General features: G+C 39.0%; 1 protein-coding gene across 1 annotated transcript; it reads left to right on the forward strand.

Moving 5' to 3' along the window:
* The first annotated feature begins 1,110 nt into the window (after positions 1 to 1,110).
* TCTEX1D1 (Tctex1 domain containing 1) lies at positions 1,111 to 21,290 on the forward strand. The gene is made up of 4 exons (XM_014456767.2): positions 1,111 to 1,229; positions 12,698 to 12,789; positions 20,098 to 20,222; positions 21,087 to 21,290. Exons 1-4 carry the CDS (start codon positions 1,111 to 1,113, stop codon positions 21,288 to 21,290), a joined length of 540 nt encoding a protein of 179 aa, XP_014312253.1.
* The last annotated feature ends 211 nt before the right edge of the window (positions 21,291 to 21,501 follow it).

Genomic DNA, 21,501 nt, shown 5'->3' on the forward strand with positions numbered 1-21,501 from the left:
GCCACTTCATCAGTCTCAGTGAGCCCTGTCTACACACATGGACACTCCACAGACATGCGCACACACAGATGCTCGCACTCAGCTCACACACACATTCCGTACGTAGACGCGTTACACACAAAGGTTCACACACACTCACAAAGCCACTTACTCAGGTACACCCCGAAAATCACTCATTCACACATATGTACACACAGATGCACACAGGTACACACAGGCACATGCTTACATTCATGTACACAGACACTCTCACTGATGCAGCCTCACACACTCACGAGGACTCGAGCTCACACACAGGCACATGCCCACAGAGAGAAACACTCACAGGTACCTACACATAGATGCTCACACTCATGAATGCACCCTCATACACAGGCACACAATCACACACACATATACACCGCCGCCTCTCTTCCCAACACACAGTACACCTCTGCCATATTTGTGTGCCCTTCAGTGCGTTTTGTCTCTGTCCTGTCACTGATACACTGGTTTGAGGTGATGTTCTTGTCAGCCCCAGCCACTCAACTGCCAGTGTTAGTGTCTGGCACAGTGTCTCCTTGCTAGGGCTCTCAGGTTTACAGAGTATAAAATAATGTAAATGAATATCTAAATTGGTACATAGGCAGTAGGGCAGTAGAGTTATCGTCTAAGTTCCGGGAAGTCCGTTCCTACTACCAGCGTTTAAACAAGCATTTGTGAAGGGGTAGGTGTTCCAATAAATTACTGAGTTAAAAGTTAAGTTCTGTTTGTTTTTTACAAACAGTTAAGTTCTGGTTGCCTGGGGGAAAAAATACCCTTTGGGGAAGACAATTAATTTTAAGTTTTAAAGTAACAGTAGTTAAGCAATGTGCTGCAGTTTAATATCTGCTTATGTGGAGTAAGTATACTACTGCATAAATAAAAGTTATCAGCATTATCATATCTCCAGTCGAACTGACCAGAATAACATCATACATTAAAAATCACTCTTAAAGAAACCCCACTTCTCTGTTCAAAAATGGTAGACAAAGTATCTGTGTACTTTATTTAGAATGAATATCTGAGTGAGACTAAAATGGTTTCAGATCTTTCGTCTGTTGTTTTAACAGATGTTTTCTTCCATAGGTTATGATGATGGCAGACATTGCTAATGACAGAATGGCTCATTCCTTGAAGAAAGGGGGGAGTGTGTCTTCTCTAAGTAGCCATGAGTTCCGGCAGAAGGAACATCATAGGCGCATCAAAGAGTGAGTAACTGAAAGTCTAATATCTTAAGTTCAATTACTGAATTAACAGGTTCATGTTTATCAGGGGAAAAGAAAACATTTCCTTTGGGAAGTAAAAAGAGAGAAAATGGACAAGTACAAGGTTCAGGTCATCTTTGGGAGGCATATATTTTTCTTAAATATATTTTATTGATGTTTTACAGAGAGGAAGGGAGAGGGATAGAGAGTTAGAAACATCGATGCGAGAGAAACATCGATCAGCTGCCTCTTGCACACCCCCTATTGGGGATGTGTCCACAACCAAGGTACATGCCCTTGACTGGAATCGAACCCACGACCCTTCAGTCCGCAGGCCGACGCTCTATCCACTGAGCCAAACCGGTTAGGGCGGGAGGCATATTTTTTAAAAAGAAAGAGAAAGAAACTGAGGAAACATAAGTGATATGTTGTTCCCAGCAGCATTTTTTACTGTTTCAAAGACTACCCCAAAAAATCATCTACTCAAAAGAACACCATATACAATGTAGACCAGATACTTCCTACATGCCTCGTGAATTCCCATCTTCAATATTATATAAATTCATAGTTTAAGCACTTTTGCAATCAATATATACATATACAATGTATTTAGCATTATTTTATACAAATTTTATAATGTATTTCACAACCATTGTTTGTGTCCTTATAAATGGCTGCATAATACTTTGTCAGTTTATAATTCTGGTCACTTTCAGTTTGTTTCCATTATTTTTCTTTTCTACTGTATAATGCCTCTGTTTGCTTTCTTCCCAGAAGTAGAATTAGTGGGTCAAAGGGTAATAAGTATTTTTTATTGTTTTGGCTCTTGCTGCATATTGCATTTGGTCTCCTAAAGAGATAAATCAATTTTTTATATTTTCATGGCATTTCTATTTGACTGCCATTGGGAAGAAAACAAAGCAAATTATTCAGTGCAGAGGTCAATTAACTTATATGACAGCCTTTCTTTCTTAACAGTCTCATAGAATTGAAGGAGGTGGTGTAGTAATTAATCCCTGTGGTTGAGCAACAGGAGCTAGTGTGTCCTGTGGAACAAAGACCATAAGAACTGGGATAGATTTACATTAGAATTCTGAAACCAAATCTTCCTACTCTCAGAATGTATCAATGCATTTACTTAAAACTAGAGGTCCGGTGAACAAAATTCATGCACTCGGGGGGGGGGGGGGTCCTCAGCCTGGATTGTGAAAGGGTGCAGGCCAGGCTGAGGCCAGGGAGGGATGCAGGAGGTTGGCCAGTCAGGGAAGGACCACAGGAGGGCTCCAGGGCATGTCTGGCCCATCTTGCTCAGTTCCGATCTGCCAGACCCCAGCAGCAAGCTAACCTACCAGTCAAAGCATCTGCCCCCTGGTGGTCAGTGCACATCATAGCGAGCGGTTGAGCAGTCTTAGCATTCATTAGCATATTATGCTTTGATTGGTTGAATAGCTGACTGGACGAATGGACACTTAGCATATTAGGCTTTTATTATATAGGATTCTACTTTCCAAACTTGTATGCGTATATGCATAACCTTTGGACACAGACATTAGGATGATGAAGGCCTGGGGCAGGGGGCGGAGGAGTGGGAGGGGAGTAGGGTAAGGGTGAAGAAGGGAACATATGTAATACTTTCAACAATAAAGATTTAATTTAAAAAACAAATAAATAAAATTACACTTTCCAACCCTGGATATTTGTGGATTACGAGCACAATCTCTCTTTTACAGATAAGAAATACAAAGGAATCGCAGTCTTAGCATGACAGGAGTAAAGCTGGGAGAATAATTAACCTCTGTAACTTTTGCTTCTGACCCTAGGCATTTGGGCTGCTATTTCCAATATTTATGTATAAGAGTTCATAAGAGTTCTTTCAATTATTTATTTTTAAATAATTGTTAGCTTAAATTCATTTTTTAAGAAAATATTTATTATAATCTGACATAAATCATGTTCCCATGATTAATAAAAAAAAACAACTTTTCTCATCCAAAGACTAAACCAGGGGTCCTCAAACTTTTTAAACAGGGGGCCAGTTCACTGTCCCTCAGACCGTTGGAGGGCTGGACTATAGTTTTAAAAAAAACTATGAACAAATTCCTATGCACACTGCACATATCTTATTTTGAAGTAAAAAAAACAAAACAGGAACAAATACAATATTTGTATTTGCATGTGGCCCACGGGCCGTAGTTTGAGGACCCCTGGACTAAACTGTTATCCCTATTTACATACTTCATTTACCTCTTTCCTTTCAAAGCAAATTAGAAAGTCATAGAGAATCAGAGAATGGCCAAATTTGAAGAATTAGAGATCACTCTTTTTTATTGAAGTATAAACACAAACTAAAAGCAACACAAATCCAAAAATAGTTTTATCAACACATTAGAATCGATTTCTCACTAACAAATACATTTAAGTGATAATTATTTTGATATATGTTGAAGTAGGAATTTGAACTCTCAAACAAAACATTCAGAATGATCCTCTATCTACACTTTTTCTTGAAGAGCAAATGAATAGCTGCCACATGGCCTTGCAATGCAGAGCCATTTAGGAGGCAACCTCCCCAGCTCTAACTCCTGCGCAATTTCATTGTCTTCATCCCTGTCTTAGACTAGACTGCATGGTGATACTCCATGAAATCCATCGTCAGCTCGTAGAAAAATTCTGAAGGCTTAGAGGCTATGAAATGCAGACATTGTTTTGAAATTGCAGTGCTTTATGGAAAAGCATATACCTTTCATCTGAAAATTATTTCAAAACAATTTTAATAGATCAGTTTCAGTAGTATAAAGTATATCCTGAAGTATACTGTGGACCTAACACACTATCTCTTTTCCGCCCCCCAGCATCACTCCTACAGGTGGACATGATTTTTATCATTTTACTGTGAAATAACTGCCGCTTACAAGTCAAGTGATGATTTAATGACTAGGATACAGTCCTAAATCATGAGGATGGCATATGGCAGTGACTTTCAACCTTTTTCATCTCATGTACACATAAACTAATTATTAAATTCGTCAGCACACCAAAAAAATATGTTTTTGCTGATCTGACCCAAAAAAATAGGTTTAATTTTTATTCATTCACACCAGATGGTTATTGTGTTAACTGTTATTTTTTTATTTGACAATCTAGGGGAAAAGAGGTCAGTGCCCTGTGTAAATAGTCAGATATTGCTTATTTTAAACATTCTTGTGCCACACAAGAAGGAAGTCGCTGACATAGGGTCTACAGACCTTTGTCTATTTCTCTAGCACCATCTTCCCCACTGTCCTGCTAGCGTCTATGCTCCAGCCATACTCACCTCCCATGTCTATCATCCCTCAGTGCTCTGTCTCGCCTCCAGCCATTGCCTTACGTTCCTTTCCCATGGGGCACCCTTATCAGGAATATTCTTCTTACACTCTGGCTTCCTTCTCCTCCTTCAGGATTTATCTCCATCTCCGTCTATCTCTCCAGGAAGCTCTCTCTAACAATCCAACTACAGCCACTTCCACTTCCAGACTCTGTTGGACGCTCGTCCTTTCTGTTCCTGCTGCTTTCCCCTTGTACATGGTACTGTATTGGGCATGTTTGTTTGTTTGTTTGTCTGTTTGTCTATCTCGCTCATTAGATTGTGGCCTTATCTATGTGTTTATAGCAATAAACACACAGATAAGGCGGGCAAAAAAGAGTAGAATGTAGATCTACTGGGAAAGCAGGTTCTTAGGTGTGGTATAAGGTCTGCATAGATTTAACCCTGCAGCCTTGGTTTTTATGTCTACAGTCTCATACAGTGGTAACCAATGCCTAACATTGATCCCCTGGCATAATGAATACCCAAAGAGCCCTCTGAATTGTGAAAGGATGATAGAATGCATAGCCCTAGCCGGTTTGGCTCAGTGGATAGAGTATTGGCCTGTGGACGGAAGGGACCTGGGTTTGATCCCAGTCAAGGACACATCCTCGGTTGCAGGCTTCTCCCCACACGTACTTTAGTTGCAACCAATTGATGTGTTTCTCTCGCATCCATATTTCTCTCTGTCTTTCCCGCTCTCTTCCACTCTCTCTTAAAAAAAAATCAATAGAATTTATATTCAATATAATTATTGTTAACAGTTTTTAGGGTTGTGTGTTTTTATTTAAATTATATTTAATTCTAATGTGATTTTATGCTTTCTTTTTTAAAAAAGAAACTTTTTAAGCTGGATTTTACTATCTCAATATCCTAACTGTTAACACATCACATTTATTTCTATACATACATACATAGTTGTCATCATACTTTACATTTCACTTCAACAATTAATAGTAATAAGGGTGATACTAGCTGACATTTGTTGAGCCCTCACTATAACCTCACTTAAGTCTTATAGAAGGTATATTACAGAGAATGGCAAACTATGGCCCAAGGGCCAAGTTCAACCTGCTACCTGTTTTTGTATGGCCCTAGTTAAGTATGGTTATTACATGGTTAAAAAAATTAAAAGGAGAGTAATATTTTTGTCATGTGAAAATTATAAGAAACCCAAATTTCAGTATTTATAAATAATTTTTCATTGGAACATATCCATGACTTTTTATGTATGTATTGCCTCTGGCTGCTTCCCCACTAGAACTACAGAGTTGAGTAGTTGCAATGGAAATAGGTCCCACAAAGCCAAAAAAAAATTGCTATATGGAATTTTACAGAAATGTTTGCCAACCCCTGCTCTATAAGATAAATGCTATTGTCATCTCCAGTTGGCAAATGAAGAAACAGATGCTTCGAGAAGCTGAGCCTCCAAAGCTACAGAATTAGGAAGTGGCAAAATGGGCTTTTGTTTATGGTCAAGTATTCTCATTTCCTGAAAATTGGCTACCTATGTGTGACTTGCATTAACGAGCTCTTCATTCACCAGAACCTTGTTTCCCACCCATGGGTAAGAGCAGGTATTTACAATGGCACCTTTCTTGTTGGAAGCTCAGCCTTTGGCAGCCTCAAACAGTATTTGAACCGATGTGCCACTCTCACGTTCTTAAAATGGAAATTGAAACCCGAGGTTAGGTTACTTTCCCGGGATCATGTGACATGCTATCCGGGCTTGTTATCTCTGAGTCCACTAGTTCAACTAGTAGGCCAGGCCTAACGTTGGTGATGAGAGTCTCTCTTTTGCCTCAAACCAAAATTGCAGTGATGTCGTGCTATGAGAACTTTGAGTATGGATCCCACAGCTCTTCACTGGAATGCACTGGTAGCATAATAGCACAACCCTATCTTAAAACTACATAAAAATCCAGCAAACTTGCTATAAATTAAATGGCCATAAAACTAAATTACCTTATCAAGCAACTTATACCTTCTCCTGGCAGGGGAAGAGTAGGTATGCTTTTGCTGTAAGCATACCATGCATAAAATTATCCATAGAAGCTTTGAGGTAGGAAGTTCTCAGGTAAGGGCGTAACGATGCATATTTTATCTTGTTTTCTACGTCTTCCTTCTCAAGCACAGGGACTTTCTTTGTACCGCAAGAACTTCCCACTTCGCCCGTGCATTCTGGGCAGGGCATATTTGTTGAAAGATGAAGGGGTGGAGAGTGCAAATTTATACCCTGGAGTCTTCTTTTTCTCTGTGCGCTCTGAAATATCCCCACTAGGAGGCAGCACATGATTTCAAAATATGGTATTTCCAGGTATCTCATGGTAACAGAAGAGATGATATTCTGACCTTCTTAATCTACTAAATTAATGGCTTTAAGGCTGCCTGTGCATTCAAATATTATCTCTTACTGAACTTTCAAAATATCTAAGTAATAATGGCAGTGAAATGTCTGGGAATGACTCCTCAATGAAAATTACATGGTATGTGTGACTAGTGAGATTTAATTGAAATCATTGTTTCTATCTCTGACAGCCAAAACAATAAGACATGCCTTGCACTTATTCTGTGTAATTTAAGGAATGGTCAGCAAGTAAATTTGTAAGATGTTTTCAGTGAAACTGAATTTCATGGAAGAATAAATATATTCCAACTCCTTAGCTCAGTGATGGCGAACCTTTTGAGCTCGGTGTGTCAGCATTTTGAAAAACCCTAACTTAACTCTGGTGCCGTGTCACATATAGAAATTTTTTTTATATTTGCAACCATAGTAAAACAAAGACTTATATTTTTGATATTTATTTTATATATTTAAATGCCATTTAACAAAGAAAAATCAACCAAAAAAATGAGTTCGCGTGTCACCTCTGACACGTGTGTCATAGGTTCGCCATCACTGCCTTAGCTGTTTATTTATTTATTTTTTTTGCCCCTTTTCTGTGTAACCAGAACACAGGCTGCTGGGTTAGTTAGCATGGGAAGTTTCCAGGGTCTCAAGTACAATATTGAAAGGTGACTTTGTTACTGTGGGCCAATTTTATGCAGCTATTTCTGCATCCAGGTTAATTTCAAGTCTGCCCTCAGCAACAGTACATGTGATTCCAAGTATTAACTGAAATTTGCATTGGATTACAAATTGTTACTCTTCTCTCTAGAATGTTAGTTGAGTTTTTCAGTGTTTTCACCAGTTTACACAAGATTTACCAGTAATCTACCTTTCTTTCTAAAACTTTACATCTGCCTTGTATATATTTTGCCAATTGAAATTTTTTCTCCATTCATGCCAAGAAGCTGATGATAAACATAAACAGCAAGAACATTTTTTACATTTAAAAAACAAAATCACGCCCTAACCAGTCTGGCTCAGTGGATAGAGCGTCGGCCTGCGGACTGAAAGGTCCCAGGTTTGATTCTGGTCAAGAGCATGTACCTTGGTTGCGGGCACATCCCCAGTAGGGGGTGTGCAGGAGGCAGCTGATTGATGTTTCTCTCTCATCGATGTTTCTAACTCTATCCCTCTTCCTTCCTCTCTGTAAGTAAATAAAAAAAAAAAAAAAAAAAAAAAAAAAAAAAAAAAAAAAATCAATAAAATGTATTTTAAAAAATAAAATAAAAATAAGTTCTTATTTTTTAAAAAAATCACTATATTGTCAGGTGGTGAAGGCCTAGGAAGGAGGGTTAGAAGGGGCCAGTGGGAGAAAAGGGGGATATATGTAATACTTTCAACAATAAAAGAATTTTTAATTTAAAAATAAATAACAAAATCAACTACAGCATTCCCTTTGCAATGACTCTAGAAGAGTTAGTATGATACACTAGGCAAAGTCTGGTCATAGACAACTAAAATTCATCCACTTGAAATGGTGTGACATATACTCAATAAATGTATTGTGCTGTGTATGCAGAACTAGTAATTAAAATAAGTTTTCTCTTCAAACATCTCACATTTTTATCTATAAAATTTTCCAAGGGCTTGAGTAAAGCTGTTTATCAATTGAAAACATGTATGTTCCTGGCCAAGTAGCTCAGTTGGTTAGAGTGTTTTCCCGACATGCCAAGGTTGTGGGTTCGATCCCCAGTCAGGGCTATACAAGGACCAGCCAATGAATGCATAAATAAGTGGAACAACAAATTGATGTTTCTTCTCTCTCTCTCTTTCTCTCTCTCTCTCACCCTTTCTCTCTCTAAAAATGAATAAATAAATAAAAAGAAAAAATATATATTTGTGTAAGTCAATATTCTGAATTAATATTGGTAATTCCCAACTTTCAAATATAGGATTTCTTTTACTTCTAAAAATTTACTGAGTTCATATTCTAGTTTAATGTCAGTTGCTCAGATTACAAGCATTTTTAATATTTTGTCTTTTTTCAAGAAATACCTTCTTTTTTCTATTTCTTCTGTTCAACTTATTCTTCTCTCTCCCTTTTTTCAACTCATCTCATTCTAGTATTGGAACTATCAGGTTTCAGTTCCAAAAATACCGTAAACATTTTAAGTATAATTTCCCTCTAATTGTATATGCAGTTATAGTTTTGGTTTACAAATGGTCAGCCATCCAAGGTACAGAAATTGATAGACTAATTAAATATTTTCCCTCTGCATGATCCGGGATGCCGGATTTCCAGCAAAATATCTGAAACCTCACTCCCCAAAGCCCTGTCTCCTTTACAAAACTAACTCTAAGTTTTGTGCTCTATTACTTGCAGCATCCCAATTCCAAGAAACAAATTCTGTATCAGAATTTGAATCAATTATAGCTCTAATTTTTATAATAATAATTTTTAAAACAGTGGCTTAAACAAAACCAAAATACATTTTTCTCTTACATAAGTATGGAGGGGAGCAGTTCAGGGATCTAGACGTTCTTTTTTCTGATCCATAATCCATAAGATCATCTCAAGACCCAAGATAGCTGCTGAACTCTCGCCATCAGACCCATATTCCAGTCATCAAGGAGGGCACACACTGGCTCCTCTTGGTTGAATTAGTTCTTTTAAGAAAACTTTCAGAATTTCCATCCAAAGCTTTCACTTAATGTCACAAGCCACATGGCACCAAAGAAGTCCAAAAATTTGTCTTTAATTTAGAGAGAAACGTTCCTACAAATTTAAGGTTCTGTGACCAAGGAAGAAAGAACAACATTGGAAAGCAAAGGGCAGTCCCTGCCACTATGATCATTATAATTTTCTTTATAATATTAGAATAATGGAAACAATCTAAATGACTTAAAGAATAAACAGTTAAATAAATTTTAGTATGTTCATATGTTAAATACACTCTTGGTGTTTAAAATATTCGTGTAGATTACTATTCATTGACATAGAAAATTATTCATGATACATTTCTGAGAAGGGAAAAAACAACTCAACATCGATCATGTAATCACATATGTAAAATCACATCTGAAAATATTTCTTTTAATGTTAACAATGGTTAGATAACCAGTGTGGTTAGTACTTTTTTGTGTAATTTTACTTTGTTCTTTAGACTTTTCTATGCTTTGAACTTTTTACAATGACTATGCAATGATCATACATATGATTACTGTGAGAATAAAAAGACACTGAATGAAACTGTTACAAGATTCCGGGGCAGGAGAAATAGGGAAACTGAGATAGGAAAGTTAAAACAAGGCCAAAGAGTGTAGGCAATTTGCAGCCAGCTTGTAACTAACAAGACACTTGAGAGCAAATGGTTAAAAACCTCCCTAATGAAAGAATACAGAAAGGGGGAGAGGAAGGGGGGAAAGGAAAAATAAGAAGGGGAAGTTTTACTCCCTAAGCAGAGAAGCCAGCAGTCTCAAGGCTTGGCAAGATAAAGTTGGCAGGTGCTTCTCATGAATTCTGGGAAGGTCACAACAAAGTAAAAAAAAAAAAAAAAAAAAGACTTTGAGACTTAATCTATACAAAAATATTCAGCAGAGGAATTTTGAAACCTATAGACAAGAGGGTATATACTGCCTCAAACCCTCACCCAACGTGCTCTTCAGATTAGCTGGGAGCCCGTATGCTCTTCATAAGCCAGATGTATAGGTTTGCTTACTTGCTCTGTTTTTTCAATAAAGGTGCATGCTTTAATTGCTTTGATAAATTGGCTTTTCACAAGGCAGTCAAGGTCTCTCCTATAAATTCATTTGTATGAGAAGACAAGGATCGAGGTTGGGGACAGCCCTCTCCCAGTGACTCAGAGGGCTGTCCCGTAACACCTCTCTGGTGACGGTGAGAGGTGCCTTAACAAAACCATCTTCATTAATCAAAAAAGTCATTGCAAAACTTCCTATTTGCACATAGTCTTCAGCCAGTGGGGTTTCTAGGCTCCCTGTGATACCCATTTCGTACTGAAAATATTAAACTGCACTGAATATCAATTTGTAAGTAACATGGTGATTGCAAACAATAATGAGGACTGTTTGTCAAAATCCTTATTTGCTTTCTTGTCTTAGACGTGTAACTTTTGCAAATCTGAGTTTTGTAACAACTCTACTCCCTTTCTATGAGTGTTTAGTATGGTATTCAGTAGAAAAGAAATAGGGATTTTATTATACCTTCTTATGTTTGTGTAAGTGTTAATGGCAGTAACTAATCTTTCAGGTAGTCATTACCCCTTTTTTCATTCTGTCAGATACAATCATATGTGAGATTTTGTCACTGAGGGGTATAGGATATTTGAAATACATCTGCCTTTCCTATGTGTGGAAAGTAAGCCTTTTGCATTGTTCCCTGTGTCTCTGAACCGGGTAGAATAATGACTCTTTTACTTACTTAAAAGAGCATTGTGAAGGTAAGATAAGATCATTATAGGAAATGTTTTGCAAAAGTTAAAAGTAGCATTTATTATATTGGGACAGACTGGCTTATCTTAGAATCAAGGGGCTTATGCAACGTTAAGCAGAAGCTGTCTTCTGCAGTACTGCCCACAACACCTGCAGCCCACATAGCCAAGCAGGTTGCGTGCTACTTCAAAGGGAGCAACAAATTGAGGACAGCAGGTGTTACAAGAATAGGGACTAAATCACTAATCCAGAAAGCCGTCGTGAAAAAGCAGCCGTAATTTCTTGCATCACCTTCCTGGTAAACCTTAATTTATTGTGTAAATTGTATTGTATTAAAGGATTATAAAAAATAGATTAGCCATAATTTTCTTAAAATATCACTTTGCAAGAAGCTCACTGATTCCAAATAGCTGAGAACTAAGTATTTTAAACTCCTCGTGAAAGAAAAAAATTCCAACGATTAAGGACAAATATCTCTTTTTTATTGAAAGCAAAAACACAGCCTGCTTATCAAAGTGGTCACTCTGAAAACACACACACACACACACACACACACACAATCATATAATCTCCTTTGAAATGACATCTGGCTAACCTCCATTTTCACAGGTGGAGAGAATTGGGGCAGAGACTCTGAGGCTGCCATTAGTGGCAGTTGGATTTCCTCTGACTTTAGTTGAATTAAGTAGTGCCTGGGGGACATTAGGGGCTCCTCCGGATTGGGTCTCCTGTTCAGCACCTGGAGAAGCTTATATTGCCTTGGTAACCAAGCCTAAACCCTTTCTGAACGTTGAAAAGGGTGATTGATGCTTATTGATTTACAATCGTTTGGGTGAATTGTGGTTTCTCTCACCATGTAGATGAGTTTTTTGCTTTTCTTTTTTTCTACTAAAGGGATTTGTGAGGTACCTACAATCGTGCATTCTTTATAACCCCCTATGTATATATAGAGTTGTTTCCCAACGTGTTAAGTTTTCTGTATGTTCCCCAGCCCCTGTTGTGAGCTTTGTCCACTTGGAGGAGAGCCTTTGCACCTGTGGTGGTGATGCGAGTGGCAACCCCACAGACAGACCAACCACGAACACTTGCTAATAATCAGATGCCTGGGCACAGCACTGGGCTTCATTCACTATTGCATTCAATCACAATCACAAGTAACCTCTTACGCCTTAAAGTTTCCATCTCTCAAATGTTTTCGGCTTTAAATATGTCACCAGGATATTTACCTGGCACTTGCTTAAACTTTTTAGAGAAAATTTTACCTGTGTGATATTTTTGCTGAAAGCAACACTGTGCTTTGTTGTTATTGTTGTAATAACTACTGACATTTCTTTTCTTCCTTGCTTCCAGCTGTGTGAGTACTGTGTCGTACATGGATGAACCTAGCCAGCACGATGTTGCCTCTCGCCTTACAGTTCAGATGGAAAACACCTATCAGCTGGGTGTGTTATTTTATCACTCTCTTCTATGTTAAACTTCTAATTTTGTGAGTGATATTTACTTAAACTACTATTTGATAACCCAGCATTATCTTCAATTACCATTGAAGATACAATATAAGGGATCTTAACTGAGTGATTTGATGCTGCTGTAATTGGATCTTAACTGAGTGATTTGATGCTGCTGTAATTTCTTTCCTTTTCTTTCCTCTTCTCTTCTCTTTTCTTTCTTTTCTTCTCTTTCCTTTCCTTTCCTTTCCTTTCCTTTCCTTTCCTTTCCTTTCCTTTCCTTTCCTTTCCTTTTCTTTTCTTTTCTTTCCTTTCCTTTCCTTTCCTTTTCTTTTCTTTTCTTTTCTGAGTGTCATCACCCCAAACTTTAATTGCTTACAAAGAGTTCTCCACAGCTCCATCTCTGCACTACAAAGGCTGCAGTTCTTCATGTGGGGGAGAGGGAGGGGGCAGGGTTTCTCTCTGGGGAGCAGTATGGCTCCATGTAGATAGCTGGACAGAGGGCAACTTGGCAAGACAAGGGGACAAGCTTTTCCTAGCAAGGAATCTCAGGGAATGCCCCCTCACTCCCAGGGGCTGAGCCTAGCAGGCTCCTCAACCCCCCATGATTCACAGCTGATTAAGGCTGCATGAGTCCTGATCAGCTCCCCTCCCCTCCACGGGAAGAGGTAGGACTGGGGCAATGGAGAGGAATGGGATTGGGGGAGGCTCATCTTAAAGAAATCTGGAATTTTGAAGGGTCACCTGTGTGGAGACAGGTCAGGACTTGATCCCTTCACCCCATCTGGGAGTCTGCTTGTGCTCATGCGGAACCGCTTACCTACCCTTCTGGAGGGTCCACTTTTCTTTATCAGTGGTTGCTAAACACCAAGCAGTTCACTGGGCAGCACTGATGAATATTGTGTCTTACTGAAGTAAGAAGTCCATTGAGTATTTGGGGGGATTACCTTGTGGAGTTATTTTATATCTACTTAAAATGAAGTGTATATATAAAATATGAAATAAAAGAGCTATGCATTCAAGTTTTATCTAACAAAACCAACCAATGCTGTTGATAGGTGGAGAAAAAAGCCTTGAAGGCAAAGGCAAATGATTCTGGGTCCCCTGTTGACAGAGATGTTTATCCCTTCACACTGAGGTTTTAGATCTTTGAAAACAAAGATCTTTGCACCTGCCCCTAAACTCCCAGTGGAGTCCACAGTGAATATCTTTTCCCATTCATGTTTCCTTATAGGCCTACTTGTTTTCTCTCAGTGCGTGCCTGCCCACTATTATCTGAATCCATATATAATTACTGCTGTAGAGAAATTCCGCAGAGACTTACCAGTGACCAAAGAAAGACCCCATGGGCTGGAGCAGTTCCATCTGTGCCAGTTAACCTCGTGAAAATTACAGACCATCCGTGCATCCCATTAAGCCTTGGAGCCGGGTTTCTACAGTAATCCCCAAGACTACGTGGATTACAAGGCTCCATAATTAGTCAGTCTACTGGTATTTTCATAATGCTGTGGTAGACAACGAATATTCCTGCCATCCAATGCACTTTTATACTTCTTCTCAGAACCTTACCCAGTTTTGCGGGGGTGGGGGGTGGGGAGCATCATTACTACTTTGGGTCCCTAACATTCTGGTGAAGCTGATCCTAACCTCACAGATGAACTAGTGACTTATTCTGGGGTGGCATAGACCCTCCGATTGGTCAAATCAATCAAAGCCTTGATATTCAATTCAGAAAAATGTTTGGCTGTTGAAGAAGCAGATCGGGCCCTGAAACCTGAAAGAATGTAGGGGCTATGGCAGCTTTTGCTCTCCTGCCCTCACATGGAGCCTAAGAAGGGAGAATTACATCCCAACATCATCATTTGAATCCTAAGTCCAAAGTACTCTTGGGCTTTTTAGCGAGGCAAGCTAAGTTTGGGTTAGGTCTTCACCCACTAGTAGCTGAAAGATCTTTGCCATTCTGTGCCTATGATTTGGGGTTCTGCATACTGAAAGGGTTTGAGTCCAATTTCAACAAGATAAAGGAGTTGAAATATGAAGCCCTGTGTTTCTTCTTCCTGGGATATATTATTTTCATGACTTATTTCTTCAAATAAATGGGCTAAATTGTCCTATCAGTTTTAGAAGTACTGGCTGTTGAACCAAGTTAGAAAAGTAGCTAATATATGGTAATAAAAGATGATTTTACTTTGGTTGGTGGGCACACAGTGCAATATACAGATCTTGTAACATAGAAATTCACACCTGAAATTTACATCACCCCAATAAATTTAATTTAAAAAAAAAGAGGGTAGAAAAGAAATTTTCCAAATACCTTAATATGTATAGTATTTTCCACATATTCTTACAAAATGTTGTGTGAATTAATCTTCTATAATTAGTCTTTTGTGCTTGGCAATTTTTTAAGCATTCAACTAGCCATCTTATTAAAAATCAAAAACATATTTCTACTTCTATTTATTTCTGGATTTATTTTGCATATAAAAGGTACTCTGTGGGCCTTGGTAAAGATTTTCTCATATCTACAAAAGGCAATACTGACCAGATTAGTGGGGGGTGGGAGATCAGTCAATCGCCAGCATTATTGTGTTTAATATTTCACATTCTATCAAAAAATATTTGTATCACCTAAACATATCTTAAATGGTTAACATGTTTGTCCTCCCTTTATCTGAGTAATTACAGCCACCAAGAGTGAGATGAAACATGAATGTAAATTAATGAAACAAAAAAAAAGGGAATGGTAAAATGTCTATATTTCTTGTAATGAAACACCATTTACATTTGCTCATTAATTAATTACTGAAACATGCATATAGAAAAAATACAGCCTATAGGATCCAATATATCTGAATACTAGTTTTGCCAAATCCTAAATAAATGGTGTTCAAGCAAGGTATTTCAAATCCTCGAATCTCAGTTTCTTCATCTATAAATAGGGATAATAGTCCACATATCAGAGGAATACTATGAGAATTAAATGAAGTAATGTATTTACATTGCTTCTCCACTCATTATGTTATTACTTCTCAAAATGACTGCCTCTAAGACTTTACCTTGGATCACAGAGAAGAAAAGCCTCCTATGACATCCAATAAAATTTCCTATTAATTATGGAATGAGTTCTCCACAGTCCTTTTTGGAGCAATGATTAAAGAGGTACTTGATTCTTTACAAACACTGACTGAGCAGCAAGTCAGACGAGACTCATTGGTGGCCATATTTGCTGCCGCATTGAGACAGCCTGCGTGAGAATGAAGCCAACATAATGGAGAGTAGACTTTTAAGATGGAGGGAGAGAGAGACATCATTGGGGCTCACCTTCTGTGAGAAGATCAGGCCCTGTCATCAGATGCGTTCTTGGACAGCCTATGAGTCTCTCAGCTCAGACTTCACCCCACCCCATGGAGGCCTCCCTCCTTCCCTACTGACACCCTCACTGATCTCGCTGCCTTCTCAGCACCAGCACTCCCTTTCCTTCCTCAGAATGAGGTAGTAACAACAACAACATATATCTAATGAGTGTGTGTGTGGCAGGCACTGTTGTAAGCACTTTAAAAAGTTCAACTCATTTAACCCTAATATATCTGGTCATTATTATTATCTCAGTTTGGGGAAACTGAGACACACATATTAAATGACTAAATTTTTATCTATTTTCTCTTCTGTATTTTTATGGACAAGTTTTCCCTTTTTTCTTTGTTTTTTATCCATCAGACCTTCTTCAGGTCCTTGATTTTTTTCTAAAAAAAATGTTTCCCTCCTAAAGAAAAAAAAAGTTCTCAAAAAAAAAAAAAAAAGAAAGAACGAAATAGCTTTGGCATTCACATTGGTTGACTCTGAAAGTAGCTTCGGGGAGCTGATTTTGAAAGTCAACAGCTGAACACTGACAATCGCTTTCCCTTTGCATCTCAGCATCCCCGCCTGAGCAAGGCAATGATGATTGTGGCTGTAGAGGGGACGTCACAAAGGAGTGAGAAAAGCTCATTCTGTTTCACAATAGAATCTGGTTAATGAGATCTTTTTAAAAAGTAACCAAAGTGCAGAAAAGACATCGGTCCATCTGGCCAACAGGAGCTACTGGAAACAGGCTCAAGTGCCCCCAGACGTCTGTCTCTCTAGCACCAAACTGTGTGGGCTCCTCCTCTCCCCGTGTCTGGATTCCTTCCCACTGTGAGAAGCTGGCCCCCAGCAGCTCCTTAGGATCACACAGCATAACTTCGCCACAGAAAGAGCCTGATCCTCTCCTACTCCCCGTCAAGTTTGAACTAAAAATCCCAAGAAAGGACTCCAATTGGCCTGGCTTGGGGCAAGTGTTTCCTCTGGGCCAGTCAACCATGACCTGGCCTTGGGCTCAAAGGAGGCCCTGGGAGATCCTAAAGAGCCACGTGGTCAGTGTAGGAAGAGGACCAGTTCCTGGAAAGGGAGACGCTGTTCCCAATGGCAGGGAGGTGTACTAGGCAGACAGGCTTCTGCACTGAAGGAGTTTACTACTTTCTGAAGGGAGCCATGCATATGGTCATCATAGCACATGACTAAATTAAGTGTCATGTGGGTGATGTAGGTCAAACGTAAGGTATGTGTGATATGAGTGCTTCATAAGAGGGAGTGAGAAAGAGAGAGGTATGGATCTAAAGGATGTAATCTACTTAATTTAGTCTAAGCTGGCAGTTCATTTTAAATTTTCTTAAATAGAAAGGGGAAAATCAACCTCAAATTTAGCCTCATTTCACTAGAATATATGAGTAGAAATCGAAAAGATCCACAGAAAGGGACACTGAGGTCTATGGTACCAGGAGCTTGCCTACAGGCCCATAAAGCAGGAGTAACCGAGACCAACCTTTCACAGGTTTATAACTGCTTATCTCTGTCTTGTAGAACAGAGATTCCTGCTGGCTAACTATTAGGGTTAATTATCACACTCATTGTATCAGGTGTCCCTGTTTTACATGTTCAGATGCATTTCCCACACGAATATAAATTTAATTGAACAATTCCTATACAATCATCAAAATGAAAATACTATTTATTGAGCCTCAGGAGGGTGACCTAACTCTGCTACAAGCATGGGCTGTAACCTTCTGGTTCAGTTCAGCCAATGGGAAAGTTCCGTCGGAAGCCGCAGGGTGGAAGGGCTGTGAGCTGGGTATTTTTCCCTCCACTCTGCCTGTGGGTTCATCTCAGGCTGTTTGTATCCATCAACAGAAGGACATAACTGCTCTCCAGGGAGCCTGCTCCACGTGCCTCTTCTAGGATCTAGGAAGAGTTCCTTTCTCATATCCCTCAAGCCTCGGGTAGGATGAGGGTAACACCTTCACTTTCACTAACCTAGGGGCAGTTTCCTTGAGATTTCCTACATCCTGCTCAGACCTCTCAAAGGAGTCTCTTTGTTAAGTCCTCCTGGAATTGTCTTAACTTTAGTGTGTCGTGTGTTCCCTTGGGCCCTGACCGATACAGTCATTAAAAATAAACTCTGAAAAGATACTGATGAATATTCAAATAGAATTGGATATAATTCTTCATCTCATCCATTTATCCATATCAATTCAGCAAATAATGATCAAACCCCTGTACCCCAGGCCCTGGGCACATGGTACACATTGTACAGTGACAGAAAGACGATGAGGTTAATACTCCCAGGAGGTACAGGCAAGATTCCTGGAGTGCCAGGTAAAGAAGACCCATCTGAAGCTCCTTATCTGAACATGAACTAACTGTGTTTAAGAATATGAGCTCCTGAGTCAGATAGACATGGGACATCCCAGCTCTGCCACTGTGTGATTCCGGGCAACTTACACAATGCATTTAAACCTCTGTTTCACATCTGTGAGAGGGAGATAACAGTAAGATTCACGCCAGAGATTACTGGAAGTTTATATAAGGTAACAGATATGACATTCTTACCATAGTGCCTGACATGTAGAAAATGCTCAGTAAAAGTAGCCATGATCTGTACCATGATTATTAGCTCTAAATGTTTGATTCTGTCTTATTTCAGAAATCATAAATTAAATATTTCTTATGCCATTAGCATTGTATTCAACTCTGAAGAGGATAAAACTCTGGCCGACCTTCTCATTTCACTGGGGAGAACGGCAGGTGTGCCTTAGCTGTTAGGTAGACTAGGAGCCAAGATAGTGGTGGGGGCCCAGTGCATTGGGAGTGCAGAGAAGGGAGGGATGGTTTTTATTGGAAGAGAGCAAGAAGGCCACCTGGAGAAGATTTTTGAACTGGCCTTGAAACACATTAGTGGATATTTCTCGATGAACATGATGGGAAAGGATGTTCTAGAGAGAGAGCGAGAGAGAGCGCGCGCGAGAGAGAGCAAGAGACAATGTACAAGCAGCTTTATAAGACAGATGCAGGATCGTGCAGAGCCTGTGATGTTGGAAGAAGAAGCTACAGGTAGGGTGGGAGCTGAATGTTAGACCTTGCTAAGGGAAATACCATGGTAAGATCTGGGACTTAAGACCTAGAGACATAGAAACATCTAGCAAACTGTCAAACCTCAGAGGGAAGGTGGGGGGGGAGGGGAAGAGATTAACCAATGAATTCATATGGGTTGGAAGAGGTCAATGGGGAGGTGGAAGGGGACATATGTAACACTTTCAACAATAGAGGTTTAAAAAAAGAATGGCCCTGAGAACATAGTAAACAGCAAAAAAAAAAAGATCTTGGATTTAGAACGACCCATCCAGTTGCCGTGTGGTAGGTAGACAGAAGCAGGAGAGAGGTGTTGTGTTGAGACTTGGACGTAGGTCATTAATAGTGGGAACTGGGAATGGGGATATTTTTCAGTGTCAAACCTCGATGGTTGAACACACTCGTTAGGTTGTCTGGCAAATGGATGAGTCTACTGTCTTATTCTCTGCCAGAGAACTTGACTGGAAACCTAAGACTACCATTTTTTCTTTAATGAAGGCCACACAGAAGATTAAATGTCTCTCCATGGTTCTGTACTCTTAATTAGCCTGTGAGGTGGGCGGGTATGATATAAAATGACTTCTTAGCCCAGGCCAGTGTGGCTCAGTTGGTTGGGCATCCTTCCATGCACCCAATGGTTGCCGGTTCAATTGTGGTCAGGGCACATGCCCAGGTTGCTGGCTAGATCCCCAGTAGGGGGAGTGCAGGAGACAGCTGATAGATGTTAAGCTCACATATTGATATTTCTCTCTTCTCCTTTCCTCTGTCTCTAAAAAGTCAATAAACTATTCTTAAAAACAATAAATACATAAATACATACATACATATAAACAAATAAATAAAATGACTTCTTAGGAAGAAATTTTGTCGTATTTTCAGGTCCTACCAAGCATTTTCCCGTGGTTACCGTCAATCATATTCTGAAAGATGTGTTAACTACCTACCTACAAGAAGAACAATATGATCCAGAGCTCTGTAGACAGATGGCTAAGACAATTTCTGAGGTAATGTGTGATTTGCCTAAAGAGTTAACTGTAACTAGAATATTTGCAGAGAGTACAACCCCCTACTTTTTGAAGAAGGCAATTAATTTGCAGTAGCAGTACAAATGCTTATTTATATTTTATTTTATTAAAATATTTATTAGGTCATATTCTATCTCTGTGTGAGAGCCTTTGTCTAAAACAATCATTACGTGCATCATTTGCATGTATTTCATTTAAAAAATGTATAAAACTGCCCCATTTATTTTTTTAAATTATTGTGAAAGATAAAAATTTTAATGATCATTTCTCTTCCCCAAGGCAGCTTTGATGGCCATCAAACACAGACACTGTGGCCTTTAAATTCATTTAAGCACATTCATTTCTATTTTTATCGACTGCAGTGCTGGCACTCTATCAGATTTCCTCTGTTTGCTCTTTTATAACGAAGTCTTTAATGAGCATTTATGATTAGTCATATTGGAGGAGACTCCAGACCTATGGTCTCTTCATTAGACATGAACAAGATGATGTAACTCTAATGCCAACATTCTTTGAAGGAAAGCCATCTTAACATAAATTTTCCAAAGAATATAATAACTCTATTAAATTCTGTTTTCTGGATTACAGTTTTTTTTCATGTGCCTGAGAAAAATGTACATTTATTGCTGGTGCTGTCACTTTGTCCCTAAATGTCCTTTCTCATGAGGACAGTGCTTGAAGCAAATCATAGTTATGGCTCTACAACAATTAGTGACAGTATCTACAATGGATCATGCTATTTTCTTAAATTAAATCCATTATATTTATGACAAAGGACAATACTCAAGTTTCAATGTGGCTAAGTGAGAACCATTTTTTGTATTTTTCCCTTTTAAATTCTAGGTGATTAAAGCCCAGGTCAAGGACTTGATGATCCCACGGTACAAGCTGATTGTGATTGTTCACATTGGACCTCGGCATGGCCAGAGCATACTTATTGGGAGTAGATGCCTCTGGAATCCTAAAAGTGATACCTTTGCATCTTATGTTTTCAGAAACTCTTCACTCTTTGCTCTTGCAAATGTCTATGCCGTTTACTTTGAGTGACTGAAAATAGGAAATCTAGTATTACTTCTTTTAAATCAAGAAATAGGCTGTATCTAAGTACACAAAAGTTTTACTGACAAAAGGTTTGAGAAGGAAATATTAATACTTCAACAACTGGAAGATTTGGGAATTTTTTATACTCTTTTAAAGGTTGGGGGCGGGGAGGGTGGCACAAGAAAGAATCTTGTTTATCTCAAGAAGGAACTAAGTC

This window comes from Myotis lucifugus, unplaced genomic scaffold (genome assembly GCF_000147115.1).
Source record: "Myotis lucifugus unplaced genomic scaffold, Myoluc2.0 scaffold_63, whole genome shotgun sequence".
Taxonomy (NCBI): domain Eukaryota; kingdom Metazoa; phylum Chordata; class Mammalia; order Chiroptera; family Vespertilionidae; genus Myotis; species Myotis lucifugus.